This window comes from Pseudorasbora parva, chromosome 22, assembly GCF_024679245.1.
Source record: "Pseudorasbora parva isolate DD20220531a chromosome 22, ASM2467924v1, whole genome shotgun sequence".
In the NCBI taxonomy this organism is placed as follows: Eukaryota; Metazoa; Chordata; class Actinopteri; order Cypriniformes; family Gobionidae; genus Pseudorasbora; species Pseudorasbora parva.
Window position 1 is genome coordinate 16382222 of NC_090193.1, and position 25352 is coordinate 16407573.

Genomic DNA, 25352 nt, shown 5'->3' on the forward strand with positions numbered 1-25352 from the left:
CTTGCCTGACTGCATTGTGCCAATTATAAAGTTTGGTGGAGGGGGAATCTTGGTTGTTGTTTTTAGGGGATGGACTTGGTCCCTTAGTTGCAGTGAAAGGAATTGTAAAATGCTTCAGCATATAAAGATATTTTAGACCATTTCATGCTCCCAACTTTATGGGAACCGCTTGGGGATGGGATAGCCCCCTGAAAAGGGTGAATATTCCAATTTCATGTCGACATTAAACAATTCACGTAAAATTGTGTGTGAATGACCATCAAGAATTTGAACAACACCAACAACCTTCTTTCCCCTAATTATCTGTTTATTTTTTTATTATAATAATAATGAATATAATTATTCTTAAAATTATTTTACCTTATGCAAGAACAGTGCCAAATAATCTGGTTTCAGGCATTCAAGGTTATTGTTTTTTTAAGTCATGCAAAAAGGTTAAGACACGTGAAAAGGGTAAATTTCTGGCGTTCCACAGTATAATCTGAACGAGTGCAAAGCTCATGAAAAACTGTTAATTCTGGATATGACGACATTTACAATGTCGCATACATAAAATGTCTCAGACAATAGCTTGTCTGTGCATGCATAACTTCACAATAATTAAACAACACATACTATCCAAATATATATTTACAGGCGTTTCGATGGGAATTAAAGAAAATCTTCGCATAAAACAGAGCGAGAGACTGCGTCTCAAAATCCATTGAGCTACCTAACTAGTAGGCAGCATTTGGTTAAATTGCACACACGTGCATCATTTCTAGGCATGATTTTAGGCATTTTTCAACAAACTCGGAACGCGTCTTATGATGCCTAAACTGATGTCTAGTTAGACAGCGCAAGTGATTTTATAACAGCCGTAATGTGAGCTCGCGCTCGCCCTTTTCAAAACTTACGCCGTCCAAAATAACGAACCAAACTAAAGTTACACAGAATTCACAACTGTCACACTGGTAAGCGTTAACGTTAACTCTAAATGTTTAAGGAAATGTAAATTGCGCTGTTCGAAACCGTCGTCGCTTTACTGACATAACGTTAAGCAGTTAAAACTGTTAGAAGAGGGAACTTACCCCATTTCCACAATAGTAAATCAGTGAATTTCGACCTCTCCAGCTTTCTTTCCCAACTGATCCGGGGAGTGTCGGTTGCAGTCCAGTCTATCCTGTTTATGGCGACAACCAGACAGCAATGTAAGTGTCAAAACAGTTGTTGTGCTTTGTTTGCTCCGTTAATGGAGTGTTTTTATGGAAATGGTGCTCTCCTTTGTCTAGTGTCTCTGTTGGCTCTCGGTTTCTTGTCCTCATAATCCTATTAGTTCTTCTCAAATGGCCTCGCTATTTCCACACTGTTGAAAAGCACGAAATATGCGTGCGCTTCCGAAGCGACGTTTCGTAGAGTCCTCATGGTCAAATTTCTCAAGTAATCTCTGCACCCCCAGAATACTACTACAGCGTTCACTTATACTGACACACTCCTTCATGCTAATGAAATCTGTTGCCCCCTAGTGGCCACGGGTCGCAGTTGGACAGAATGGGGTGGCCTGGTAAATCTTATCTCCACAAAACAAAACTCGTTTTCATATATACATATATATATATATATATATATATATATATATATATATATATATATATATATATATATATATATATATATATATATATATATATATGTATATGTGTATGTATGTATAGATATGTATGTATAGATATATATTTAAATGTATGTATGTGTATATATATATATATATATATATATATATATATATATATATATATATATATATATATATATATATATATATATATATGTGTGTGTGTGTATATATATATACATACACACACACACACACACACACACACACACACACACACATATAGAGAGAGAGAGAGAGAGAGAGAGAGAGAGAGAGAGAGAGAGAGAGATTTTTTTTGTGGAGTTATCAAGTTGTAAGATATGGTCCTTCTCAAAAAATTAGCATATTATGATAAAGTTCATTATTTTCCATAATGTAATGATAAAAACTAAACTTTCATATATTTTGCACACCGCAAAAATTCAATTTTAATCAATTTAATAGTACAATATTTTTTGTTAAATGCTTTATTTATGTTTTTTTTTTATCTACTACGGTACGCGCTTTTACTTGGTTCTTTTTTAATTCTTATAGATTCTGAGGAGGTGGAGATCTTCATTTCTGAATGATTCCTGTATATCCTGAACAGCCGTCTGAAGTCATGAGGCAGCCGCAGCACAGAATCGCAAACAAAGGTACTTTTGTGAAGACAGGGGGCAGCAGAACTTCACTTGTGCATCTGCAACAGGATGCTGTTCTTCTATAACTAAACACTGCTTTGTTTCTGATAGATTCACACATTATATTTAGTAACCAGCATGGTTGTCTCTCTCTCAAATAACTGATACAGGTAATTCAAAATAAAATAATATACTTGTATAAAAATAATATACAGTTTTAATGTTATAAGTAAAATGAAATTATTATTTTTTTGCAGTTTTTATGCGATTTTCCACTTATTTATGGTATAGTTGAATAAGTGTTGTTAAACACTTGATATTTCAGTAAATGTTTAACACTTAAAAAATTATATTTGTAAATTAAATGTATCAGAATTGGTCGTCAGTATTATCCACTCACTGTTACTTAAAAATTGACAAAAAGTTAATTCATACTCAGCTTCTTAAATACAAATGTACCTTGGTTATACAGTAACATTAGCTGTAACTATGGTTACTATGGATGAAATGGAAAAACCCAGGACTCTCGGTTTGTGATGTATGTTTATTTAAACATTGTAAAACCTTTTCAGACAGATTGAATTGCTCTCCCCAGTTGACAGTTAAATGTAAATGCATCAAACATATCAAATCTGATTTCACATTAAATGGGTGGTTGATTGCCCCTTTTTACAAGAGGTAAAATAAATCTCTGATGTCCCCAGAGTGTGTATGTGAAGTTTCATCACAAAATACCCCACAGATCATTTTTATAGCCTGTTAAAATTGTCACTTTTTGAGGATGAGCAAAATTGTGCTGTTTTTGTGTGTCCCTTTAAATGCAAAACACAGAGCTGCTGCTCATGAGGCGGAGCTTGAAGAACTCCAGTTAGCAACTCTGATGACCTCATGCAGACAGGCGATGAAATTTCTGACATTTCTGAATGGTTAGTTGATAAATGTATGATGTGGAGTGAACTATCTTCAAGTTATTGATTTGCATATTCTGTCATGATAATCTCACCCCCTTTGTTGTGTGTACCCGGGAGCAGGGTTTATGCAAATTTCAGGGTTTGTGATGTCACTTACCTGGGAGGAAGCTTGTGTCATCCCTACCAGCCGTTTGTTTTAGTCTTTAAAAAGCTATTTCTGTAAACGAAAATATGTCCCTTTGCTTTGAACTTTGAGCATTGTAACTTTGTAGTTATTGTTTATGGCCAAACAGCAACATTACACACTAACTAAAATGTAAACCGTGAAATCATAATTAACCACCCCTTTAATTATACACACACACACACACACACACACACACACACACACACACACACACACACACACACACACACACACGCGTTTTTGTTTTACTATATTACATAGTCACATTACATAGACTTCCATTGATTTTATAACAGGTTAATGATATTTTTTTCCACATAACCAAACCCCTACACTTACATCACAGAGGCGTGTGCAAAACACTAGATATAAATAAAACATATTTTTGGCCGATTTAAAAGCCTTTTTAACTAGTGAGGACCAGAAAAATGTCCTTACTACTAGTCAGTTGTCGTTATATTTCAACATAGAAGTGAGCATATGTTGCCTACATGCATAGCCTGACGTGGTCATACTCAATTCTAGTCAGAATATGAGTCTGAAACTGCTCCATTGGGCTGTGATTATGGGGTGTGTTTTAACCGAACCAGGAAAGATCTCAATTGGATAGACCTACAACCAATCAGAGCAACGAAGCGACGCATTGTCAAATGTCAACAGAACTCAACTGCACTGTGTTGCCAAGTCCGCGTTTTTTTTCTGTGGGTTGTATTCTATGTCCACGGGTTGAAGCGACTATTATGTGATATACAGACCCATGAGTGCGAATTTTAGCAGGCAACCTTACCAAAATAACACACATTTTACCCCCCAAACAACATTTTTTCCCCGGAGAACTTAAAGTGCTTTAAGGTCCAGTTCTGATGCCCATGTGCCTATTGTAGACGCTTTGGGTGGTGGACAGGGGATCATTATAGGTAATCTGATTGGTCTGCAGCCCCATACACAGTAGAGTACAATGCACTGTGTGTTGTGACACACTCACACATAACCATCATTAACATTAACCAGTATTACATTATGACCACTGACAGGTAATGTGAATAACACTAAGTATCTCTTCATCACAGCACCTATTAATGGGTGTGATATATTAGGCAGCAAGTGAACATTTTGTCCTCAAAGTTTGTGTTAGAAGCAGGAAAAATGGGTCGGAACATCTCCAAGCCTGCAGCTCTTGTGGGGTGTTCTTGGTCTGCAGTGGCCAGTAGCTATCAAGAGTGGTCCAAGGAAGGAACAGTGGTGAACCAGTGACAGGGTCATGGGCACATGAGGAGCGAAGGCTGGCCCGTGTGGTCCGATCAAACAGACGAGCTACTGTAGCTCAAATTGCTCAAGAAGTTAATGCTGGTTCTAATGGAAGGGTGTAATGCTGTCACCTGTCCACTACCGAAAACGTCAAAAGTGAGCATGTGAGCATGGAAACGGAAATGGCTCTTTCAGCAGGATAATGCCACAAAACAAAATTGGTTCAGGAATGGTTTGAGAAGCGCAAAAATGAGTTTGAGGTGTTGACCTAGCCTCCAAATTCCCCAGATTTCAGTCCAATCAAGCATCTGTGGGATGTGCTGAACAAACAAGTCAGATTCATGGAGGCCCCACCTCGCCATTTACAGAACTTAAAGGATCTGCTGCTATCATCTTGGTGGCAGGTACCATAGTACATCTTCAGGGGTGGAGTCCATGTCTCGACAGGTCAGGAGTGTTGTGGCAGCTTAATGGTGACCAACAAATATTAGGAAGATAGTCGTGATGTTATTTCTGTGTATTTCATAATGTAATTTATTCCTGTTACGGCAAAGCTGAATTTTCAGCAGCCATTTTATGTAAATCTTTCTAATATTCAGATTTTGGAAATCAAGGAACATTTTACAATGTCTATTACAAATGTTGAAAACCATATCACCCTGTAGCCCAAGACTGGTTGCCCACTGAAGCGAACAGGGCTGAACCTGGTCAGTACCTGGATGAGAGGCACTTTGGGGTTGTTGGAAGAGGTTTGAGGCCAGCAGGGGGCGCTCACCCTGTGGTCTGTGTGGGTCCCAATGCCCCAGTATAGTAATGGGGACACTGTACTATAACAAGCACCATCCTTTGGATTAGACATAAAACTAAGGTCATTAAAAATCCCATCGCACTTCTTATAAAGAGTAGGGATATAACCCCGGTGACCTGACCATACTCCCTCCATTTGCCCTTAAAGGAAGTGTATGTAAGATTGTGGCCAAAACTGGTACTGCGATCACTATCCCCTCTCCCCCTCCCCTGACTCGAGGTTGCCTGATAGGCTGCAGGATCCAGCAGGAACGTTTGTAGCTGCAGCTGTGGTAACTAGAGCAGAGCTGGCAACCCGGATGCAGAAACACTACTGACTTCGTGATTGGTAGAAAGGTGGAGGGCAGAGCTTCAAGCCAAAACACAACATGTCAACATCAGTCGAGGGCTGCAACAACAACTTTTAAATGACAATATCCTGGCCGGACTACTGCTGTCAGTGATATAAGTATTTGAAATTAACATGATTTCCTAATGTCTAGTTACATATAAGGACCATTTTATGATGGATTGAAATACATTTCTTACATACGTTCCAATCATGGCCTCCTAATAAATCCCCATCCTTTTAATTGGCTCTATCATTCTCTCTCTCCTCTCCACCCACAGCTGGTTTGTGGTGAGTGCAGTGGGACAGTGGCTGCCGTCACATCATCCAAGTGGATGCTGTACACTAGTGGTGGTTGAGGGGAGACCCCCTGATACGACAATATATGGTAACATTTATAAATGTCTTTACTGTAACCTTTGGTCAATTTTAATGCATCATTGCTGAATAAAAGTATTAGATTCTTTGAAAAAATCTTACAGACCCAAACTTTTGAGCAGTAGTGTAACTGTATCTATTAAGTAGACTAACTGTAACTCTATTACTAAAAACACCAATAAGCGGCTTCATACATAGACATAATGAGAATACAGAATGTGACGTCACTGACCACAACAAAGCTTTAAAGTGGGGATTCGTTTGCAACCTCAGTAATTGCTGAGAATCAGACACTGTTCTCAGAACTGGGTTATTTCCAGTATTATGTCTCAGGTGCACTTTAAAGAAAAGAAGAAAAGCAAAAGACACTATTACTGTCTGCACCTGGTTGTACTGAAGACACATGCAGCAGATAGAAGGAGTTTGTTTAGGGTTGTTTATTTGTCAGGCACAAGACCAGACAAGACTATAATGACGTTTTGTCACTCTCCCAGGATCCTTGATTCAAAGAACAGGCCGTTTCTGTATGTGGACTCTGTGTCATTGTCCTTTAATGCGCTATCTGTCGTGTGGAAAGGATCTGGCAGCTGTAGCGTCTGTCCTCTGTAACTAGGATTCGGGTAGCAACAGGATTTCATAGAGCTCAAGTCAGTAACTTCACCCTCCTCGTCTTCCTCATCTTCCTCTTCAAAGACGACAAGGCCAAACCCTTTCAGTAAAGTGCTCTGTTCCGGAGTCTCGTTTTCACTTGGTTTGCTGAGATCTTGACGCAGCAAGAGAACAAATTCATGCACTTCCTCCGTTCTCTGGCTCAGGTCCTGTGACACAAACATTTTCTTATTTGGCATAACATGCACTGATGAATCATGCGCAATAAGATCAATTTAATTGCAAATGTACCATCCATTAGTTTGGCTTCACTGTCATATAGGTCAACTGTATGCAAATCAGTTCTGCGTGTGAAAGGACTTAGCAAAATAGCTTTTCTCTATCTTATAGCTGCTTTTGAGGTACGTCACTGCAATTGTGCTGATGTGACGTATTGTGGTTGGTATTTTGACCTCACCGCAAATTTGTTTCTGCTAACTGATGCAAGATTTCGAAAATTTGGGTCATTATAATGTGTTGCACAGTCAATCATGCCTTTAAAATATTGAGGTTGTTTCGTTGGAAATAAGTTTAGATTCTTTAGCAGTTTGTGTTGCTAACCTGATCTTGTGTACGTATGAATTCTGCTGTATCAATCACAGGACTGGGTACCTCAGGCATCAATTTACTCCTAAATCTGCAAAGCAAATAGGCAGTTAAAGACATTTTATTGTTAAATACATTTACATTTAGCAGCAAGTGTATATATATATATATATATATATATATATATATATATATATATATATATATATATATATATATATATATATATATATATATATATATATATATATATATATATATATGTTAATGTGTAACATATGGAAAACAATAAAGCTGTTGCAAAACTATTTTAAAGTTAGCCTGGGAAAACCCAGACAACTTCCGGCAAATTTAGATCTGCTGTCTCGGATGTTTCTCTGTCGATCTGCATAGGCTACGTCATAGTTCGTTGGTGACGCCCCTTTGGAAAAAAATTGTCTATGAAGCTTTGCCAGACCATAACTCAGTTACTACTGAGGATGGTCTGGTTTTAACCAGGCTAGTTTAAAGTTGTAATATTCTAGACATATAATATTCTAAGAATAAAGTAAAAATTACCAGATCAAAGTCATTGAATAAAGTTGTGATATTGTTAGAATAAAGTGAAAATGATAATAGTTAGCATTATAAGATTAAAGTTCAGTCATAATTTACTGAGAATGTCAAAATTCCACACACAAAAAAAAAAAAATTGTAGCATTATGACAATAAAGTAATATTTTGAGAATTAAGTGACAGCAATATGAGATTAAGGTTGCTATATTTTGTGAATGAGAATACATTTGTAGCATTATGAGAATAAAGTTGCAATATTTTGAGAATAAAGTTAAAATAACCAGAACAAAGTTATAGTAAATGTTTTCAGAATAAAGTAAAAATTGTGCCTACAAAGTTGTAATATTCCGTAAAATATTAAGAATAAAGCAGTAGCAAATTGAGTCAAAATGAGATAAAAAATTATGAGAATAAAATCATAGCAATATGAGATTACGGTTGTTATAGTTTGAGAATTAAATCAAAATTACAAGAATCAAATTGTAGTATTATATGAATTAAGTTGAAATATTTTTCTAATCAAGTGACTTCTAATCAAAATATTTTTCTAATCAAATTCAGAGTAAAGTTGGAAAGACGAGATATTTTGTAATATTTTGACAATAAAGTGAAAATATGCTGAACAAAGTCATAGTAATACAAAATGAAAGTTGCAATATTTTCAGAATAAAGTCATAATATTCCATAAAATTGCGAGAATAAAGTAGTAGCAAAATGAGATTAAAGTTGTAATATTTTGAGAATAAAGTTAAAATGATGAGAATAAAACCACAGCAACATAAGATTACGGTTGCTATATTTTGAGAATAAAGTCGAAATTACAAGAATAAATGTGTTGTATTATGAGAATAAAACTGAAATATTTTGAGAATCAAGTAAAAATTCAGACTAAAGCTGCAGAAATATGAGATATCTCGTAATATTTTGAGAATAAATGAAAAATTCATAGAAAGTAAGCAGAACAATGTAATACAAGATTTAAGTTGATTTAAGTATTTTCAGTATCAAAAACATGACAACAAAGACATAATATTGTGTAAAATTGTGAGAATAAAGTAGTAGCAAAATGAGATAAAATTTGTAATATTTTAAGAATAAAGTCAAAAGTTCAGGAATCGTAACAGTATGTGATTTAGTTCAATGTATTCAAAGTAAATAAATTCGGTCATAAATTGACCGTTCTCAAAGACCCACCCCCTTTAGTTAATGTCCGACAAGCCATGGCACTCTCACACCACACCGGTTCTCACATAGAGAAAATACATCGCAGAGCAAAGAGGACACTGACAACACGCCGGTCGACAGACAGGACAGACAAGTTACTTTCGATATCAAACCAGGTCTCAACTTTTAAATGTTTTAATTTTTAATGAAATTTAAAAAATAAACACCCTTTTGTGTCTCTTTAATTAGTTGTGATCGCTGTAGCGCCTCAGTTAAAGCTGCTCGTGAACCGATCATCTCTTCCTTCTAGTTCATCGATAAGCATCAAATGAACATGAATGAACGCTAAAATAAAAAAAACATTGCTTCAACCGCGGAAAGACATCAACACACCAGTTTTCAAGTTTAAGTCCACCGACGTTTATTTTTCAACTCTCCTGACTGCTTTGTCGGACAAAATTCGACGATGTGATTGGTCGGAACGCCTGTCAATCAAACTTGCTGCGACGGTTGAATTCTCGACCTTTGTTCACACACAAATGAAGATATTTTTGTTGAATTCCGAAGGCTCAGAAAGGCCTCCATTGGCAGCAATGTCATTTCCTCTCTCAAGACCCATAAAAGACACTAAAGACGTCGTTACAAAGCCCATCTCACTACGGTGGCTCTGCAATAATTTTATGAAGCGACGAGAATAGTTCTTGTGCGCAAGAAAAATCTAAATAATGACTTTATTTGACAAGATCTTGTCTTCCATCTGGGCCATTGACGTGAACTCACGAAGCACCATGACACATTCACGAGAACATGACGTGAACTGGTGGAGGCGAGGAACTTCGTTTCCAAGCAGAGGAAGATGCGCCGTATAAGCTGTTGAATTCTACATTGGTTGTGCTTTAGGTCTTGGCGCTTGGTGCTAATGTGTGCATTTCCTGGATGCCCAAACCATGAGAAACTAATAGGTGCACGTGATAAAGTGCCTTATCAAAGCCGCGAAATGAAGGGCTTAAAAATTTGGGGTGAACTAGCCCTTTAACAAAAGTAAATAAAGTCAGATCTTTTTTTTCCCTTAGTGTTCACGAAACCATGCCTTTGCTAGCTCTATGCTCTTTCAAGCCACAGGTTATGTACAATATAACATAACATAACTTGGTCATAATCTGTCAATTCATCTGTGATAATCTCACCTCCTGACAGCTACAGAGCAGAGTATAGTACACATGAGGGCAACCACACAGACGCTCAGGATGATCTGGTCCTGCCATGATAAGCCTGGATGAAAGGGTAGAACACATTTGCAGTTGGCAGGTATATTCTCACACCTCATTGTGTCTATAATAATACATTTCAGTTCTGCATATTCATTTCTCATACTGTTTTAGTACCCATTTCTTTTGAGGGTGTTTCAAAGTTCAACGTTGAGTTCGGCCCTTTACCAGCTATTGTTTCTCCGGCTATAGAAACGGTGTAAGAGACCCCCGGGTGGAGGTTCTTGATCGGGAAGCTGGTTTCATTTGCTTGGACATTATGGAGTGCTGAAGCAAGAGGAACAGTAAACAATGTGTTTATAATGGATTATTGTGTTATACAAGTAAAAAATGTTTATCTACAGTTGTGATGTAAAGGTTTCATATATCAAATGGATGATCAGTAAAACTACAAACTTTCTCCTTACTAGTTATTCCCTGTCCTGAAATCCAAATGAGATAATGCAGTAGAAATCCTCGCTGCTCCGCCACAGGAATGGAAAGCCAATTCACCACAGCTGATTCAGGTGTCACATTAGAACTATGCACATTCCCTGGACCTTTAAGAGGTGCTGAAACAAATGCAAACATTCCATTGGGAAAATCATTCTGGATCATATCTTATATTGTGATCAGTGTGGGATGCATGACATATCAGTACCATATTGTTTATTTACAGAGCCCTATAATGGGACATGGTGATGGAATAAATATGAGATGAGAGGAAAAAAGATGGCAACGTGCTTGCGTTCCATCACAAATATTTTGATGTATTTTGCTTTCCCACAGGAATCTTTGTGATCACTCTCAAAATGTTAGGGTTACTTGAAGTATCTTTGTGTTTGCTAACCAAAGTTTCTTGAGTTCCAACCAAGCATGCCACACTAATCCTGAAAAGTGAAGCCAAAATGTCCTGACCTTGTGGTTCACACCGACATAATTAATTGTTCTGCATTTGCAAGAGTGTGGGTGGGCTTTTGATATTGCTACTCTACTTCCTGCTCTTTACTGTGCGGACTCATGTCCCAAATCAGCATCATATTCGGGCAATGGTGCCTTCACTTTTCTTCAGTGGGTGGTAGTGAAGACGCGTCGCCCATATTTTTTATAGTCTATCAGTTCCAACCCTAATAAAACACATCTGAAAAAGCTAAACTGTAAACCCGAATAAGTTTGGGGGTATTCAGTTTCATCAAATATTTTAAGAAATTCAATGTTTAAACATGACTGACATAACTAAATATTTTAGTAAGTTAGAAGGGTTAGTTCACCCAAAAATGAAATTGATGTTATTAATGGCTCACCCTAATTTCGTTCCACACCTGTAAGACCTCCGTTCATCTTCAGAACACAGTTTAAAGGGGGAGTGAAATGCTGTTTCATGCATACTGAGCTTTTTACACTGTTAAAGACTTGGATTCCCATCCTAAACATAGACAGTTTCAAAAAAATAAGTTGGACGCTTGATGGAGTATTTCTGTGTCAAAAATACTCCTTCCGGTTTCTCACAAGATTCGGAGAGTTTTTTTCGAGTATGTGTCCGCTTGACGTCTACAGAGCGGAAGGTCCTTGTATGGGCTGCGCGTGCCCATAAACACTGCTCTCACTGCTGTCTCAGGACTTCACCAAATCAACAACATCACCAAAGAAGTGTGTTTTTGATGGAGCGGTGATGATAAAGGTTCACGATCCTAGTAAAACTGCTTCAAACATCTATGTTGTTGGCTATCGTCGCGTGAGTAAACAACAGTAAACAACATGACCGTATAGTTAATTTATCAATGAAGCATGCGATGTAACTTATGGCGTGCGTTTAAATACATTTGTTTAGCTGACCACTATAGGTGTCTGTTTATCCCAGGTGAAAAATCCGTATTATTAAATGCATTAAAAATGTACTTGAGTATCTTTTTAGTACAATAGTAATATATTATAATGCATGTTTAATGCATTTAATAGTGCGACTTTTTCACCTGGGATTGTAAAACTACCCCAAACATAAACTTAGTTCACACAAAGCACATTCAAATCCGCTACTCCATTGTTTTTCTATGTAACACTGTAACACAGTCTGAAGTACAAAACCGTTTTGCTTGCTACTGCTAAGGTTTAGTCGCATACAATAGTCCATAACCCGAATCATGTCCTCATAAACGGCGAGTAAACACACACAAACGTTGACAGGCCACTAAATACAGTACATACCACAGAGACGGACGTCCTGCTGTTGCTGTTTCTCCTGTTCAATTTATTTCAGCCTCCGGATCTGATTCTGGATCATATATGTATTAGTTGAATCTGATTGATAGCCATGGTTTATTAGGGTAACATTTTCTTTTCCACGCTTGAGGATGTCAGCTTTCAGACGCTCTCATGCAATAGCTGCGCGCTCGTGATTCTTTAGCTCCGCCCACACGATACACCTCTAGCCGCTCATTTTTTTTCCGGAAAGACTCGGTACAGCCTATCTTTCTTTTATAAATATAATAAAACTAAAGACTTTTCGGAGATATGAAGGATGCAATACAACTCTATAGGTACTCAAGATTGACATGAGATTGACTGAAACTGAGTGTTTTACCCCCCCCCCCCTTAAGATATTTTATATTTACTTCAGAAACAGAATAAAAACATCATCAAAGTAGTCCATATGTGACATCAGTTGGTTAATTAGAATACAGCGGCTCGATTGATAGGGCTCTGTGTCTAACGTTACAGACATTTCACCCTCCTCCACTTCAGGTGAAGGTGGTGGAGAAAAGTCCTATACTTTAGATGACCGCTCTGTTGCAAAGCTATTGTCCTCACTCCAGTCACTATCCATCTTTGAGTCTGACAACTGTCAAACAAGTGGTTACTACGGGTCTGTTACTAAACCCCCCCCCCCCCCCCCCCCCCCACACACACACACACACACACACACCCACACGCTCAGCCCCACCCTTGTCTCGTCCCCTCTGTCTCCGCTGGGCTCTGCCCACTTTTGCAGCATTTTTCAAATATTGCCAGTGGGCGGAGTGAGGCTGTGAACAGGGGTTTAGTTAACCTTTAAGGGGGGTCTGAATACTTTCCATAACCACTGTATCTGTTCTCAAACCAAGCTCATGCTCCACTTACCCATCCACCCACTAAACTCAACAAAACAGAAACTCTTCTAAATTACACTACTAAAATATCCCACGCAATAATAATATTGCACCAAAATTATATAACACTTAAGTTTAGCATTTACTCTCCCTTTCTAGTGTCATGGCAAAGCATGCTGGGAAATAGAACTCCTAGCCCAGTTCAGTTAAATTTAAGTTAGTCCAAATTAAAAAAAAAGTTCACAAAACTCAAAAGAATGAAACAATTAAGATTACTTAAAATGTGTCAGTTTTGTGAATTCAAAAGAAAATAAAAATTCTAAATACTCAACAAAAAAAAAATTGTCTCTATATTTTCCCTGCTCGACCAATTAATTGTTTTAAACTGAGTGTCTTTAGTTACTGCAGGTAAGTAAATTGGATCATGGTTTGAGCTAAATTCTGATGGACAGTTGCCTTCCAGGGCTAAATTTGAGGAACCCTGCTTTAGGGGCTCTGTATAATTGGCTGATATAAGCTATTTTTTAAAATGTATAAAGTATATACACTATATTGTCAAAAGTTTTTTTTACTTGCCCATACATTTTAATTACATTCTTAATCCGTAGGGTTTGATATGGAGTTGGCCTAACCTTTGCAGCTATAAGCTTCAACTGTTCTGGGAAGACTTTCCACAAGGTTTAGGAGTGTGTTTATGGGAACTTTTGACCATTCAGGCATTGATGTTGGATGATAAGGCCTGACTTGCAGTCTCTGCTCTAATTCTTCCCAAAGGTGTTCTATCGGGTTGAGGTCAGGACTCTGTGCAGGTCAGTCAAGTTCCTCCACTCCAAACTCTCTCATCCATGTCTTAATGAACCTTGCTTTGTGCACTGGTGCGCAGTCAATGCTGGGCAAGCTACTTGGAAAATGTTGTGAGCTAAGCTACCAGTTACTCTACATTAAGTCAAAGTGTGTAGGTATGTGTGTGTTTTTGTGTGTGTGTGTGTGTGTTCTATCTCCATTAAAACAAGTTTCATTTATTCATAACAAGAGGTGGCCAGGCTGGACCCCGATGCTTTAAACACGAGGTGTTATTCAAGCGACACAATAGATTATTTTAAAACTTTGCATTGAAAAGATGGTTTCTCTTTTGTCACCATGTGGACGATGCCCTCAACAGCGAATTGAGCGTTCGGAAACAATGTGCGAATGGGCACGCGTCGAACCCGTCTTGAAAGGCTTGCGCGTGCATCTGTGCACGTCTGCGCGAGGCAGAAAGGAACGTAGAAAGTGAAGTATATCCACGACTTGGCAGTTGTGTTTCCAGTTTGAGCTTGATCTTCAGAAATGCTTGGGAAAATGTAACATTAGCTTGTGTGGACGCTACCGCACTACTTGATCAACAAAAGAGCTTCGCTACTGAAAAAGCGAAAACGCTACCACCGCGCTAATGAAAAACTGAGTTAAGCTAGTAGCATCAATAATTGTTGCGACGCTACTGCCAAACACTGTGCGCAGTCATGTTCGAACAGGAAGGGGCCATCCCCAAACTGTTCCCACAAAGTTGGATGCATGAAATTGCCAAAAAATGTATTGGTATGCTGAAGAATTAAGAGTTCCTTTCACTGGTACTAAGGGGCCAAGCCCAACCCCTGAAAAACACCCCCAGGCCATAATTTTCCTTTTAATATCGGCCATTTTTTGTTTATAACATAAAAAAATCTCAGTTTATCGATATTAGACAGAACCTTATCGCTGCATCCTTAGTCTGAACCATAGACTGTAAAAAAATATGGACCTAGTGTCCGTGACGTCACCCATAGGATTCCGATAAGCCGCTCTGAAGCTTAAAGTATGGGCGAGCTGGGCGTTGCCATCTTGTGAGCGAATCATCGCGTGTCACTCCCGGATAACAGAAAATGGGCAAAAAGGCGGGATGTGCGCGGAGCTGAGGTGACGCAATAACTATAAACGGCAGATAAATGGCTATCCACTTGTAACCACGCCCTTAATTATGCAGAACTTTAAGGCTTTATATAACGTAAACGAATGAGTTTAAAAAAAATTCACCCCCCCTCAGAGTTGTCATGAAGATCAAAATTAGCCTTATAAGCCAAAACCACATTTTGTACCAGGCTGTAAACATGTTCTTTTCTGCTGTAAAGTTGAGAATTTTAACATGGGGCTCAATGAGATTCTGCTCCCTTCTGGAGCCTGTCCCTAGTGGCCAGTTGAGGAATTACAGTTTATATTACTTCCGTATTGGCTTCAAGAGAGATCGCGGGAGGTTGCTGCTTGGTCTGAACGTACCTCCTTGTTCTGAGTAAAAAGGACACATATCAACAGTTTGAAGCCGTTTTTTTCTCATGGTGTGAAGAAAGTAATAATGACGTACAAACTTCTCCACCCCTGTAATTAAAACCAAAAACACGAGTTAGCATACACAGCATGCTAATATGACACATGAACATAGTGCTCTACACTGGAGGAATGACTTATCTCTACCTTTTTCAATGTCCTTGAATGATCTTTCAGCGAACGAGCTGTTTACTGCACTTGTTCTGTTCTCACCGTTTTCCAGCTTGTACCATTCTAAGCAGGTTTGAGAAGCCTTAGTGATATTAGAGGGCTTGTCACAGTCTGAAAATGTAAAAAAAAAAAAAAAAAAGTTTCCAAGTTAAAGTTATTTTCTCTCAAGGTTTTTCTTAGGTTTTTCACATTTTTGTATCATGAGTAATTACTTTAAGACCGTCTTCACCAAAAAACCCACACCCTTCGCTTGCTTCCTGCTGTAGGCACACACACTCAGACATTCATTCACATAGGCTACAATACATTAAAACCCAAGTTTACACACTCACAGTTCACACTTGCAGCACACACTTACTGCTCAGATGTTTCACAGCGGGAATGATTATCTCCTGTTGATCTGAACTTCCAACCTTGTTAGTTGCAATGAAGGAAATCCTGGCCTCTGAATAGGTTATTGAGGTTTCATAGGTTCGATTCAAAGTTACATTTTCCTTTCTCTTCGGTTTTTCACAAGGCCAAACGGTGACTTTCAGCCTGTACTCCACACCCCCAACAGACTCTTCAGCTGGTGGTTCCTAAAGAAAATGACATTGGAGCATCATTCAAATCAAATTTCATTCATCTCACACCAACAAACAGAAACATTTCTGATGTCCTCTGTTCTTCTTATACTTACATCCCAGCTGAGATTAATATGCCTGGTACCATTTGTCCATTTTTTTTCTTCCCAGCGTACAAGTGGGAGGTGGATTTCTGCAGAGAGGTGTTACATCAGTTAACCAAATATTTTCAAATGCTTTTACTTCACTGTGAAATTGCAGCATTCATTGATAGATTCAGCTGAAATCAAACCTAAGGGAACATCCACCACTGGGCTCCAGTCACTCCAGAGAGCATTTAGTGAGTCTGTACATAGATGCGGCTGCAGTTTGGCCTGCCGCCTCAGCTGGATCTGGTAGATGGTCTGTTTCTTTAGATGTAGCTTGTAGGAATCTACAGACATATTCATCTCAGTCAGTTTTTATGTTTTGCACTCAAATCATTTAAAGGGGTCATACATTCCACACCAAAAACAATGTATTTAGTATGAATAAAAGTAATTGTTTTTTATTATTATTTTCCAACATCTCCATTATTTGCTGCTGTACCTTTAAGAGTCCATGTAAACACCCTCACTGTATACGTCAAATTGCTAAAGCCTCAAAGAATCAGAACCTGCACAAAAACTGACCTCCATTGGAAGCATTTGCAGAGCAGTAGGTGCTACACAAATCCACATTTGACAAACTTTCCCACATTTTACTGTTTATCTTCACTGTTTTATCATTTTTATGAGCTGTTTAGAACAGCGTACAGTGCTGCCATGCACATAATACGCACATTTAATACATGAAAAGAATAACTCTATGGCCTATTATATACAGTACTTGCCAAAATGTGCAGTACAGCAATGTATAATCCAGTGTATTTCATAATCTAATGCACTTGACTTGACCTTTAATGGAATCATTAGAAAATACTAATGATCTGCTATCAATTTCTACTAATAAAATATAGTGGCTATAATAGTGAAGCTGTAAGTTTAACTGCTTCAAGAACAGCAACATTATACCTCGCAAGTGAGAAATGTTGTGTAGCTTTTTAGTTGCAAAACTATTTTACTGATAAAGTCTCAGGGCAGCGCTGGCATATTTCGGTGTGCGTTTCTGTGTGTGTCTGTTCTGTGTGTGTCTGTACTGTATATGTGTGCCTTTTTATGGGAAAGAGGGAGAAAAAGAGCAAGATATTTCCATAGATAATCTCTTTGCTTGGTCAATATCTTTGTGGGGTTCTTTTGCTGGTGTAGGCTGTAAGGACCTTTGACATAACTGAAATAATTCAGCAAAGTCAATGGAGATGTAATGCGGTCAACCGTACACCCGTTCCTCAATCAATCAGTATCAATTATTGTCACCATTCTCACAGATTCGCCCTTTTTTAAGTTTACACAAAGATGATTCAAAATATGTTTCAGGATTTGCGTTCTCTAGCCACCGGGCACTATAAAAGCACTATATAAATGAAGGTGACTTGATTTAACTATTCAACAGTCCCATTAAAAACATTTCAAACTTGAGTTCTCAAAATTACAGAATGTTTTCATAGTACACTGAATTTTTTTTTTTTTTTTTTTTTTAAGAATAAATACTTTTTAAATCAATGCCTGACTCAAATGACTTTATTTCGGCACATGTATACCATGTATTAACAGAATAAGGACTCTAACCTTTGCTAGTGCTGTCCTCAGTTTCGAATGTCGTCTATAATTGCAGAACACACAGTGTTAAAAAAATAACAGATTCACTTCAGGATATGAAAATATCAGATTTTCTGAAATGGCTTACATTCTGCCATGTGAAGCCTCTCTCCCTCCATCTGATCTCGTATATAACACCTTTGTTATCCTTTGGTTTGTCCAATTTGAGGGTCAGGACATCAGTTGTCCTTTTCATGCTGGTAATCTGAGGTTTACTGTATTTTACTGTTGACAACATGAGCGTGACATGTTAGGGGCGACATGCCGTGCAAAATGTTATGCTGAAAATATAATTCATTATTTGCAATTAAATGTGTAATATATAATGTTACTATTTATTAAAAGGATGTATTATTATACATTTAAATTATAATGCAATATATGTATAATATACCTATTTATTACCTACTTTAAAAATCCCATCATATAAACTGTCAGAAAATGGCAGTTTGAATAGATCTCTTAGTCTGTGTTCTTACCCAAGCATTCAAGGATGACTGAGATTTTGCTAGAATTGCAGGTGAGATTGCCCACTTGTGTCTGTACCCATATGTCCATCTTTCTTCTTATGATTAGTTCCTCCAAGGGAATGTATCTCTTTGATTGAGTGCCAGAGTTCGCACACATTATAAAACTTTTCTTTTCACTGTCCCTGCACACACCAGGAATTAAGTGTTAGATTCATGCAGACAGACATACGTTATTAAGCCTCTGTATCTGTTTACATTGTGGCAATTCAATTCAATCAGTCGAGTCTCTTCACAAAATTTGGACTAAACTGCTCGATTCATATGGATTATTTTTATATGGATGAACTTTTTGAAGTGCCAAAGGGTAGTTGCGTAGACTGTCAATGGAGAGACAGAAATCCCTCAGATTTCATTTTGAAATATTTTTACTTGTGTTTTGAAGATGAACAAAAGTCGTGGAACGACATGAGGATTAGATGTCCATTTTTAAATTTTTTAGTGAAATAACCCTTTAACTGTCAAAAATAATCATAAGAAATCTTCAATGGAGTAAAAAGTTTCCTCCGTACTCTCTTGGTTTACATTCTTTAACTTTGAGGATTACAATGTTTTATAACTATACAGATAATGAGATGTGTTCTTGTTACTCACCATATATAAAGAGTGTGTGTCTGATTCTCCTCAGGACTTCTCTTATCCCATTCACAAATAAAGTCCTCCTCCTGGTTAGTGGAATTTTTGTAACACCGTGGACTGGTTGTAGGTATACATCCTGCTGCTTTAAGAATATTTACATCATCATAACAATTTATTTTTTAAATCTATAAGTTTGACTATTGTAACTCACCTGATCCCATCAAATAAGTATCTTAAAGAAGTTTATTATGCTCACCAACGCTGCATTAATTTGATCAAAAATACAGTAAAAACAGTAATATTGTGAAATAGGCAAGTCACCTTTATTTATATAGCGCTTTTTACAATGCAGATTGTTTCAAAGCAGCTTCACAATGGTAATGCAACAGAATAACAGATTAATAGAATGTAATATAGTTAAATATGTACAGGTCCTTCTAAAAAAATTAGCATATTGTGATAAAGTTCATTATTTTCCATAATGTAATGATAAAAATTAAACTTTCATATATTTTAGATTCATTGCACACCAACTGAAATATTTCAGGTCTTTTATTGTTTTAATACTGATGATTTTGGCATACAGCTCAATTCACATATTTCATCCGACCAATAAAAGAAAAGTGTTTTTAATACAAAAAAAGCCAACCTTCAAATAATTATGTTCAGTTATGCACTCAATACTTGATCAGGAATCCTTTTGCAGAAATGACTGCTTCAATGTGGCGTGACATGGAGGCGATCAGCCTGTGGCACTGCTGAGGTGTTATGGAGGAACAGGATGCTTCGATAGCGACCTTAAGCTCATCCAGAGTGTTGGGTCTTGCGTCTCTCAACTTTCTCTTTAGCCTGACAAGCCAGACCCACATCAAAATGTTTGGTCTGGAAACTCACCATAGACAGGGCTCAATCCGAGGGGCGGGATAAACGGTTGCCTTTCAAACTCCCTCTGCACGCGATAGGATAGCGCTACAACCAACCAGAGCAACGAAGGTGAAACAGAGCTTGTTGATAGATTAAACATTCGCCGTATCCGGTCGGCTAAACTCCGAACACATCTTCCCTTTTTAAGAATGACTTCAGTGCCGTTCTTTGTTCTTTTCTCAGAGAAAAGCTTAACTCCAAGTCTTCCAGACCGCCGCCGTTCGCCACTTTCTGTGTTTACTAGAAGCACGCAAACGCAACTCGGCCGTCGTCAATATGGCCCCGCCCGCCGACTCTATACATGATGTGATTGGCCCGTCCAGATTGTGAGGAATACAGCTCAGATGGGTATTGAGAGTTCCTAGACGACACTTGCAGGGAAATTAAATTTGCTGCTGCTAGGGTGCGTCTAGATTTCTAGGCAACTTTCTCTTCACAATATCCCACAGATTCTCTACGGGGTTCAGGTCAGGAGACTTGGCAGGCCAATTGAGTACAGTAATACAATGGTCAGTAAACCATTTACCAGTGGTTTTGGCACTGTGAGCAGGTGCCAGGTTGTGCAGAAAAACGAAATCTTCATCTCCATAAAGCTTTTCAGCAGATGGACGCATGAAGTGCTCCAAAATCTCCTGATAGCTAGCTGCATTGACCCTGCCCTTGATAAAACACAGTGGACCAACACCAGCAGCTGACATGGCACCCCAGACCATCACTGACTGTGGGCACTTGACACTGGACTTCAGGCATTTTGGCATTTCCTTCTCCCCAGTCTTCCTCCAGACTCTGGCACCTTGATTTCCGAATGACATGCAAAATGTGCATGTCCTGGGGAATGCGGCACCTGTAGCCCATTTCCTGCACACGCCTGTGCACGGTGGCTCTGGATGTTTCTACTCCAGACTCAGTCCACTGCTTCCGCAGGTCCCCCAATGTCTGGAATCGGTCCTTCTCCACAATCTTCTTCAGGGTCCGGTCACCTCTTCTCGTTGTGTAGCGTTTTTTGCCACACTTTTTCCTTCCCATAGACTTCCCACTGAGGTCCCTTGATACAGCACTCTGGGAACAGCCTATTCGTTCAGAAATTTATTTCTGTCTTACCCTCTCGCTTGAGGGTGTCAATGATGGCCTTCTGGACAGCAGTCAGGTCGGCAGTCTTACCCATGATTGCGGTTTTGAGTAATGAACCAGGCTGAGAGTTTTTAAAAGCCTCAGGAATCTTTTGCAGGTGTTTAGAGTTAATTAGTTGATTCAGATGATTTGGTTAATAGCTCGTTTAGAGAACCTTTTCATGATATGCTAATTCTTTGAGACAGGAATTTGGGGTTTTCATGAGCTGTATGCCAAAATCATCAGTATTAAAACAATAAAAGACCTGAAATATTTCAGTTGGTTTGCAATGAATTTAAAATATATGACAGTTTAATTTTTATCATTACATTACGGAAAATAAGGAACGTTATCACATATGCTAATTCTTTTAGAAGGACCTGTATACTGTGTGACCGCACAGCTGAATTTTCATCATAATTTCTTCAGTCTTCAGTGTCACATGATACTTCAAAAATTAAAAAATGCTGATTTGGTGCTCAAGACTTATCAATGTTAAAAAGAGTTTGTGTTAATATTTTTGTGAAAACTATGATAGACTATATTTTAAAGTTTGGGGTAAATGCATTTCTGGAGGAAGTAATATTAGTCAAGGACACATTCAATGGATCATAAGTAGAGTAAAGATATTTAACAATGTTAAAAAAAGATTTCAACATTAATAATAATAAACATTATTAATACAACCACCAATAATTGAGCACAAAATCGGCATATTAGAATAAATTCTGAAAGATCATGTGACACTGAAGGCTGGAGTTATGATGCAGAAAATTCAGCTTTGCTATCACGGGTATAAATAATATTTTTAAAAATATATACTCAAATAGAAAACATTATTACTGTTTTTACTGTATGTTCGATGAAATGCAGGCATGGTTGGGAAGGTTACTTTTAAAATGTATTTCACTATATATTACAAAATACATGCTTTAAAAGTAATTTGTAATGTATTTCGTTAGATTAGAAAGGGTAAATAGTTTTCTTGTGGGAAATGTAGTTATTATCTTCTGAAGGGCTGTACTAAATGGAAAAAAAATACTTTTTATCTCACAATTCTGACTTTTTTTCTTAGAACTGCGAGATTTAAACTCACTATTTTCAAAAAAAGATTTGTATGATCCCCGATCCCTCTTATTTTGTTACATTTTTTACAATTGTGCAAGTTCTGCAAGGGGTATGAAACCTATGAGCAGAAATCTAGGATGACTGTCAGAGTCTGAGAATCACCAACTGCTGTTTACAATAACTGACCGTTACAGTTTACATTAATGTTTAAATGAAATAAAGGACATTAACATTCAAAGTAATCACTTTGGTCATCTAAAATACTTTTTAAAATATAACTGTAATCTGATTACCACCCATTTCAAATGTAACGGTAATGAAACACATTTACAAAAATGTTTTATTTTAAATATGAAACTAAGTTACATGTATGTATTTATACTCTTCAACCATGAATGCAGGCTTGATGAGAGCAAGAGTCATTGAAAAAAAATTAAGAAATCATATTTATCACAAACCTTTGACCTACGTATATACATTTAAATAAGTATTTGACTTCTCAGATTAGATTGATGTAAAAGTAAAAACAACACCAAAAGCTGTTCTTTTCATTTGTTTACATCCTGTGGTTTTAAAGTTGTTTAATGGTGGTTTAGCCAAATGGTTCCAATAGGTCACAGCTCTGATAAAATCTACACACCATCACAATCATCTGAAATCCATATAGCTACTTCCGTAAAGTCTATAACTAATCTCACTATCATCTTCCTCTGCGGTGTTATATGTGTCGTTTGCACTGATACCATCAGCCATGACAGACAAAAGTGAGTGTCAAACATACCTTCAGTCAGACTGACAGAAACAAGAAGCAAAAGAACAGCCACTCTCATCCCCATCGCATCTAGTGTTCAGAAAGTGTCCTCACTCATTAGACATGGCGAATACACGGCCAGTTCAAGACGACCATTGTAGCCAGAGTTCACGTTAACACGCTAACATTCGCAGGGTTGGATGTCATCTACACGTATGAGGGGATAGTTTCTACGCACTAGTTGTGTGTCTTTCTGGGGTAGAATGAGGTGCAAACTACTGCATCACCACAAACCACAACACGAGAGCAGCAGGGGAGGCTCATCTCACTTCATGAGAAAAAGCAGATTTGGTCGCCTGCTACACCCCTGTGTTTGCCTTCACTTTCAAACATGAACATGTGAGATGGAGATGCTACACTGTAAAAAAAATTGTGTTGGTTTTTGTTGGTTTAACTTAAAAAAAAGTAAGTAACCTGGTTGCCTTAAAATTTTGAGTTTATTGAAATTAAAAATTTGAGTTGATACAATGAAGGAAATTTGTTTAATACATAGAAACTCAAAATATTATTGTATCTGAACAACATAAAACATTTGATAAATCATGAAAATAGTCCTATTTGGCATGTTTCGCTGCGTCATCAGAAATAAAACACACACAATTACCCAATATGCTTACAAAATATTTTAAAAATATTTTAATAAAGGTTGTCGAATCTCAAAAAATGTTCATTATATAAACTCAAAATTTTAAGTTCAATAAACTCACAGTTTTAAGGCAACCAGGTAACTTTTTTTCTAAATATTTTTTTACAGTGTACATGAGTTCTGTTTCCAAATCAAACCATAAACCTTATTGTACAAACCTATTGGGATCGCTTTCCAACTAAATCATCATTAACCCGACGTGGGCGGCTTTTAGTAAGGTGGTACTTTAGAGTAATCAGGATTTGACTCCTGAAACTGGCTCCATTTTTACATCCTCATTTTATTTGTAGCACGCTCCATTTTCCTTAACACGTGAAGCCTTGAAAATTTTTCATGAACTCAGAATATGAACTCAGAATTTAAATACATGTAACTATGTAAACACTTTACTCTTGAGTTGGACAAGGGGAAAAAAATCAACAAGACAAAATTTGGAACAAAAATCCCCTTTCACTCATTCATCACAGTAATGAAACCCCTAATTATGCCTCATAATGCATCACACCAACTATTTTGTTTTGTTCTCTGATATCTTTGCTTGGTCTGTTTCTTAATGTATTTTTGCGTCAGTTCTCAGACCCCTATGCTGGTTTCTGTCAAATGTTTAGCGCGATTTAGTTTCACTTCTTAGGTGTGTTTGCGGGTGAGGTGAATAGGAAGGCTTCAATTTAACCGCACTCAGCGGCCACTATTACATTGATATCAACTGCTTCCTTAAGTTATTAATAGAAACTGTGTAGCTAAGCAGTGGCAGTACATTGAGTGTTCATCTGAAATAACTTTACAGCTTCAATAACATTTTTTTTAGAGCTCATGCTAATTTTGATTGAAAGTAGATCACACAAAAAGGCTTTTAAGTCTTGTTTTTGATGACTGCACTTCTTTTCTTTTTTTTTAAAGAAAAGAAAAAAGGTCACTGAAAGGTTTCTTGGAAATGGTGAAATCCGTTTCCTCTGATGTTGACTTCCGTTCAAATGTCAAAAAATGTGATTCACTTGTAAAAACAAAAAGAAAAAGTCCTGTATAAATAAATAAATAACTAAAAATACACTAACAAGTTTACAGTTTTACTTTCACAGCTTAGTTATGTGCATCCTGTTACCATTTAAACTGCCATGTCAATTATCTTGTCACAGCTAAATCCTCCACATTCATATTAATTAAATACCGTTTCAGAGAGAAATATAGTAGCACACTGATCCGTCACCCATAGGTCTTTAATGTGGAGATCTCACCACATGTGTTTGAAACTTGTATAAGGGTGCATTTAAAGGTTAAAGTCCAAGTGAACTGGAAGTAGCGAGTGAGTTTTCTACAGTGCTGTGACGTATTTCCGAGGGAAACAGAATATATATAATATGTCATAATCAACATTATGAAATCATGTTCATTTCAAATACTTATATCACTGACAACAGTAGTCCGGCCAGGATATTTTCATGTAAAAGTTGTTGTTGCAGCCCTCGACTGATGTTGATGTTGATGTGCTGTGTTTTGGCCTGAAGCGCCACCCATA

General features: G+C 37.5%; 2 protein-coding genes and 1 long non-coding RNA gene across 5 annotated transcripts in view; 1 reads left to right on the plus strand and 2 right to left on the minus strand.

Moving 5' to 3' along the window:
* The window catches only part of homer3b (homer scaffold protein 3b), a 41509-nt gene extending 40039 nt beyond the window's left edge, over positions 1-1470 (minus strand). For both annotated transcript variants that reach the window (XM_067431202.1, XM_067431201.1), the window contains exon 1: positions 1071-1470. In XM_067431202.1, coding sequence (XP_067287303.1) covers positions 1071-1075 — 5 coding nt within the window. In that variant the 5' untranslated portion in view covers positions 1076-1470. The remainder of the gene's footprint in view (positions 1-1070) is intronic.
* On the plus strand, positions 1055-10596 carry LOC137058049 (uncharacterized). Its single transcript, XR_010900577.1, has 4 exons — positions 1055-1190; positions 2171-2271; positions 10226-10336; positions 10489-10596. It is a non-coding gene; the product is annotated as an uncharacterized lncRNA (long non-coding RNA).
* il12rb1 (interleukin 12 receptor subunit beta 1) lies at positions 6230-23372 on the minus strand. Of its 2 annotated transcripts, none has more exons than XM_067431200.1 (15): positions 23161-23372; positions 19293-19419; positions 18651-18823; positions 18260-18396; positions 18142-18175; positions 16728-16868; positions 16552-16628; positions 16231-16450; positions 15849-15983; positions 15654-15752; positions 10704-10847; positions 10465-10563; positions 10216-10300; positions 7325-7400; positions 6230-6933 (listed from the first exon to the last, which is right to left on the minus strand). In XM_067431200.1, exons 1-15 carry the CDS (start codon positions 23213-23215, stop codon positions 6598-6600), a joined length of 1938 nt encoding a protein of 645 aa, XP_067287301.1. In that variant the 5' UTR covers positions 23216-23372; the 3' UTR covers positions 6230-6597. The 2 variants fall into 2 exon arrangements, with proteins under 2 accessions (XP_067287301.1, XP_067287300.1); XM_067431199.1 differs by having other exon boundaries at positions 10414-10563.
* Positions 23373-25352: the final 1980 nt, after the last annotated feature.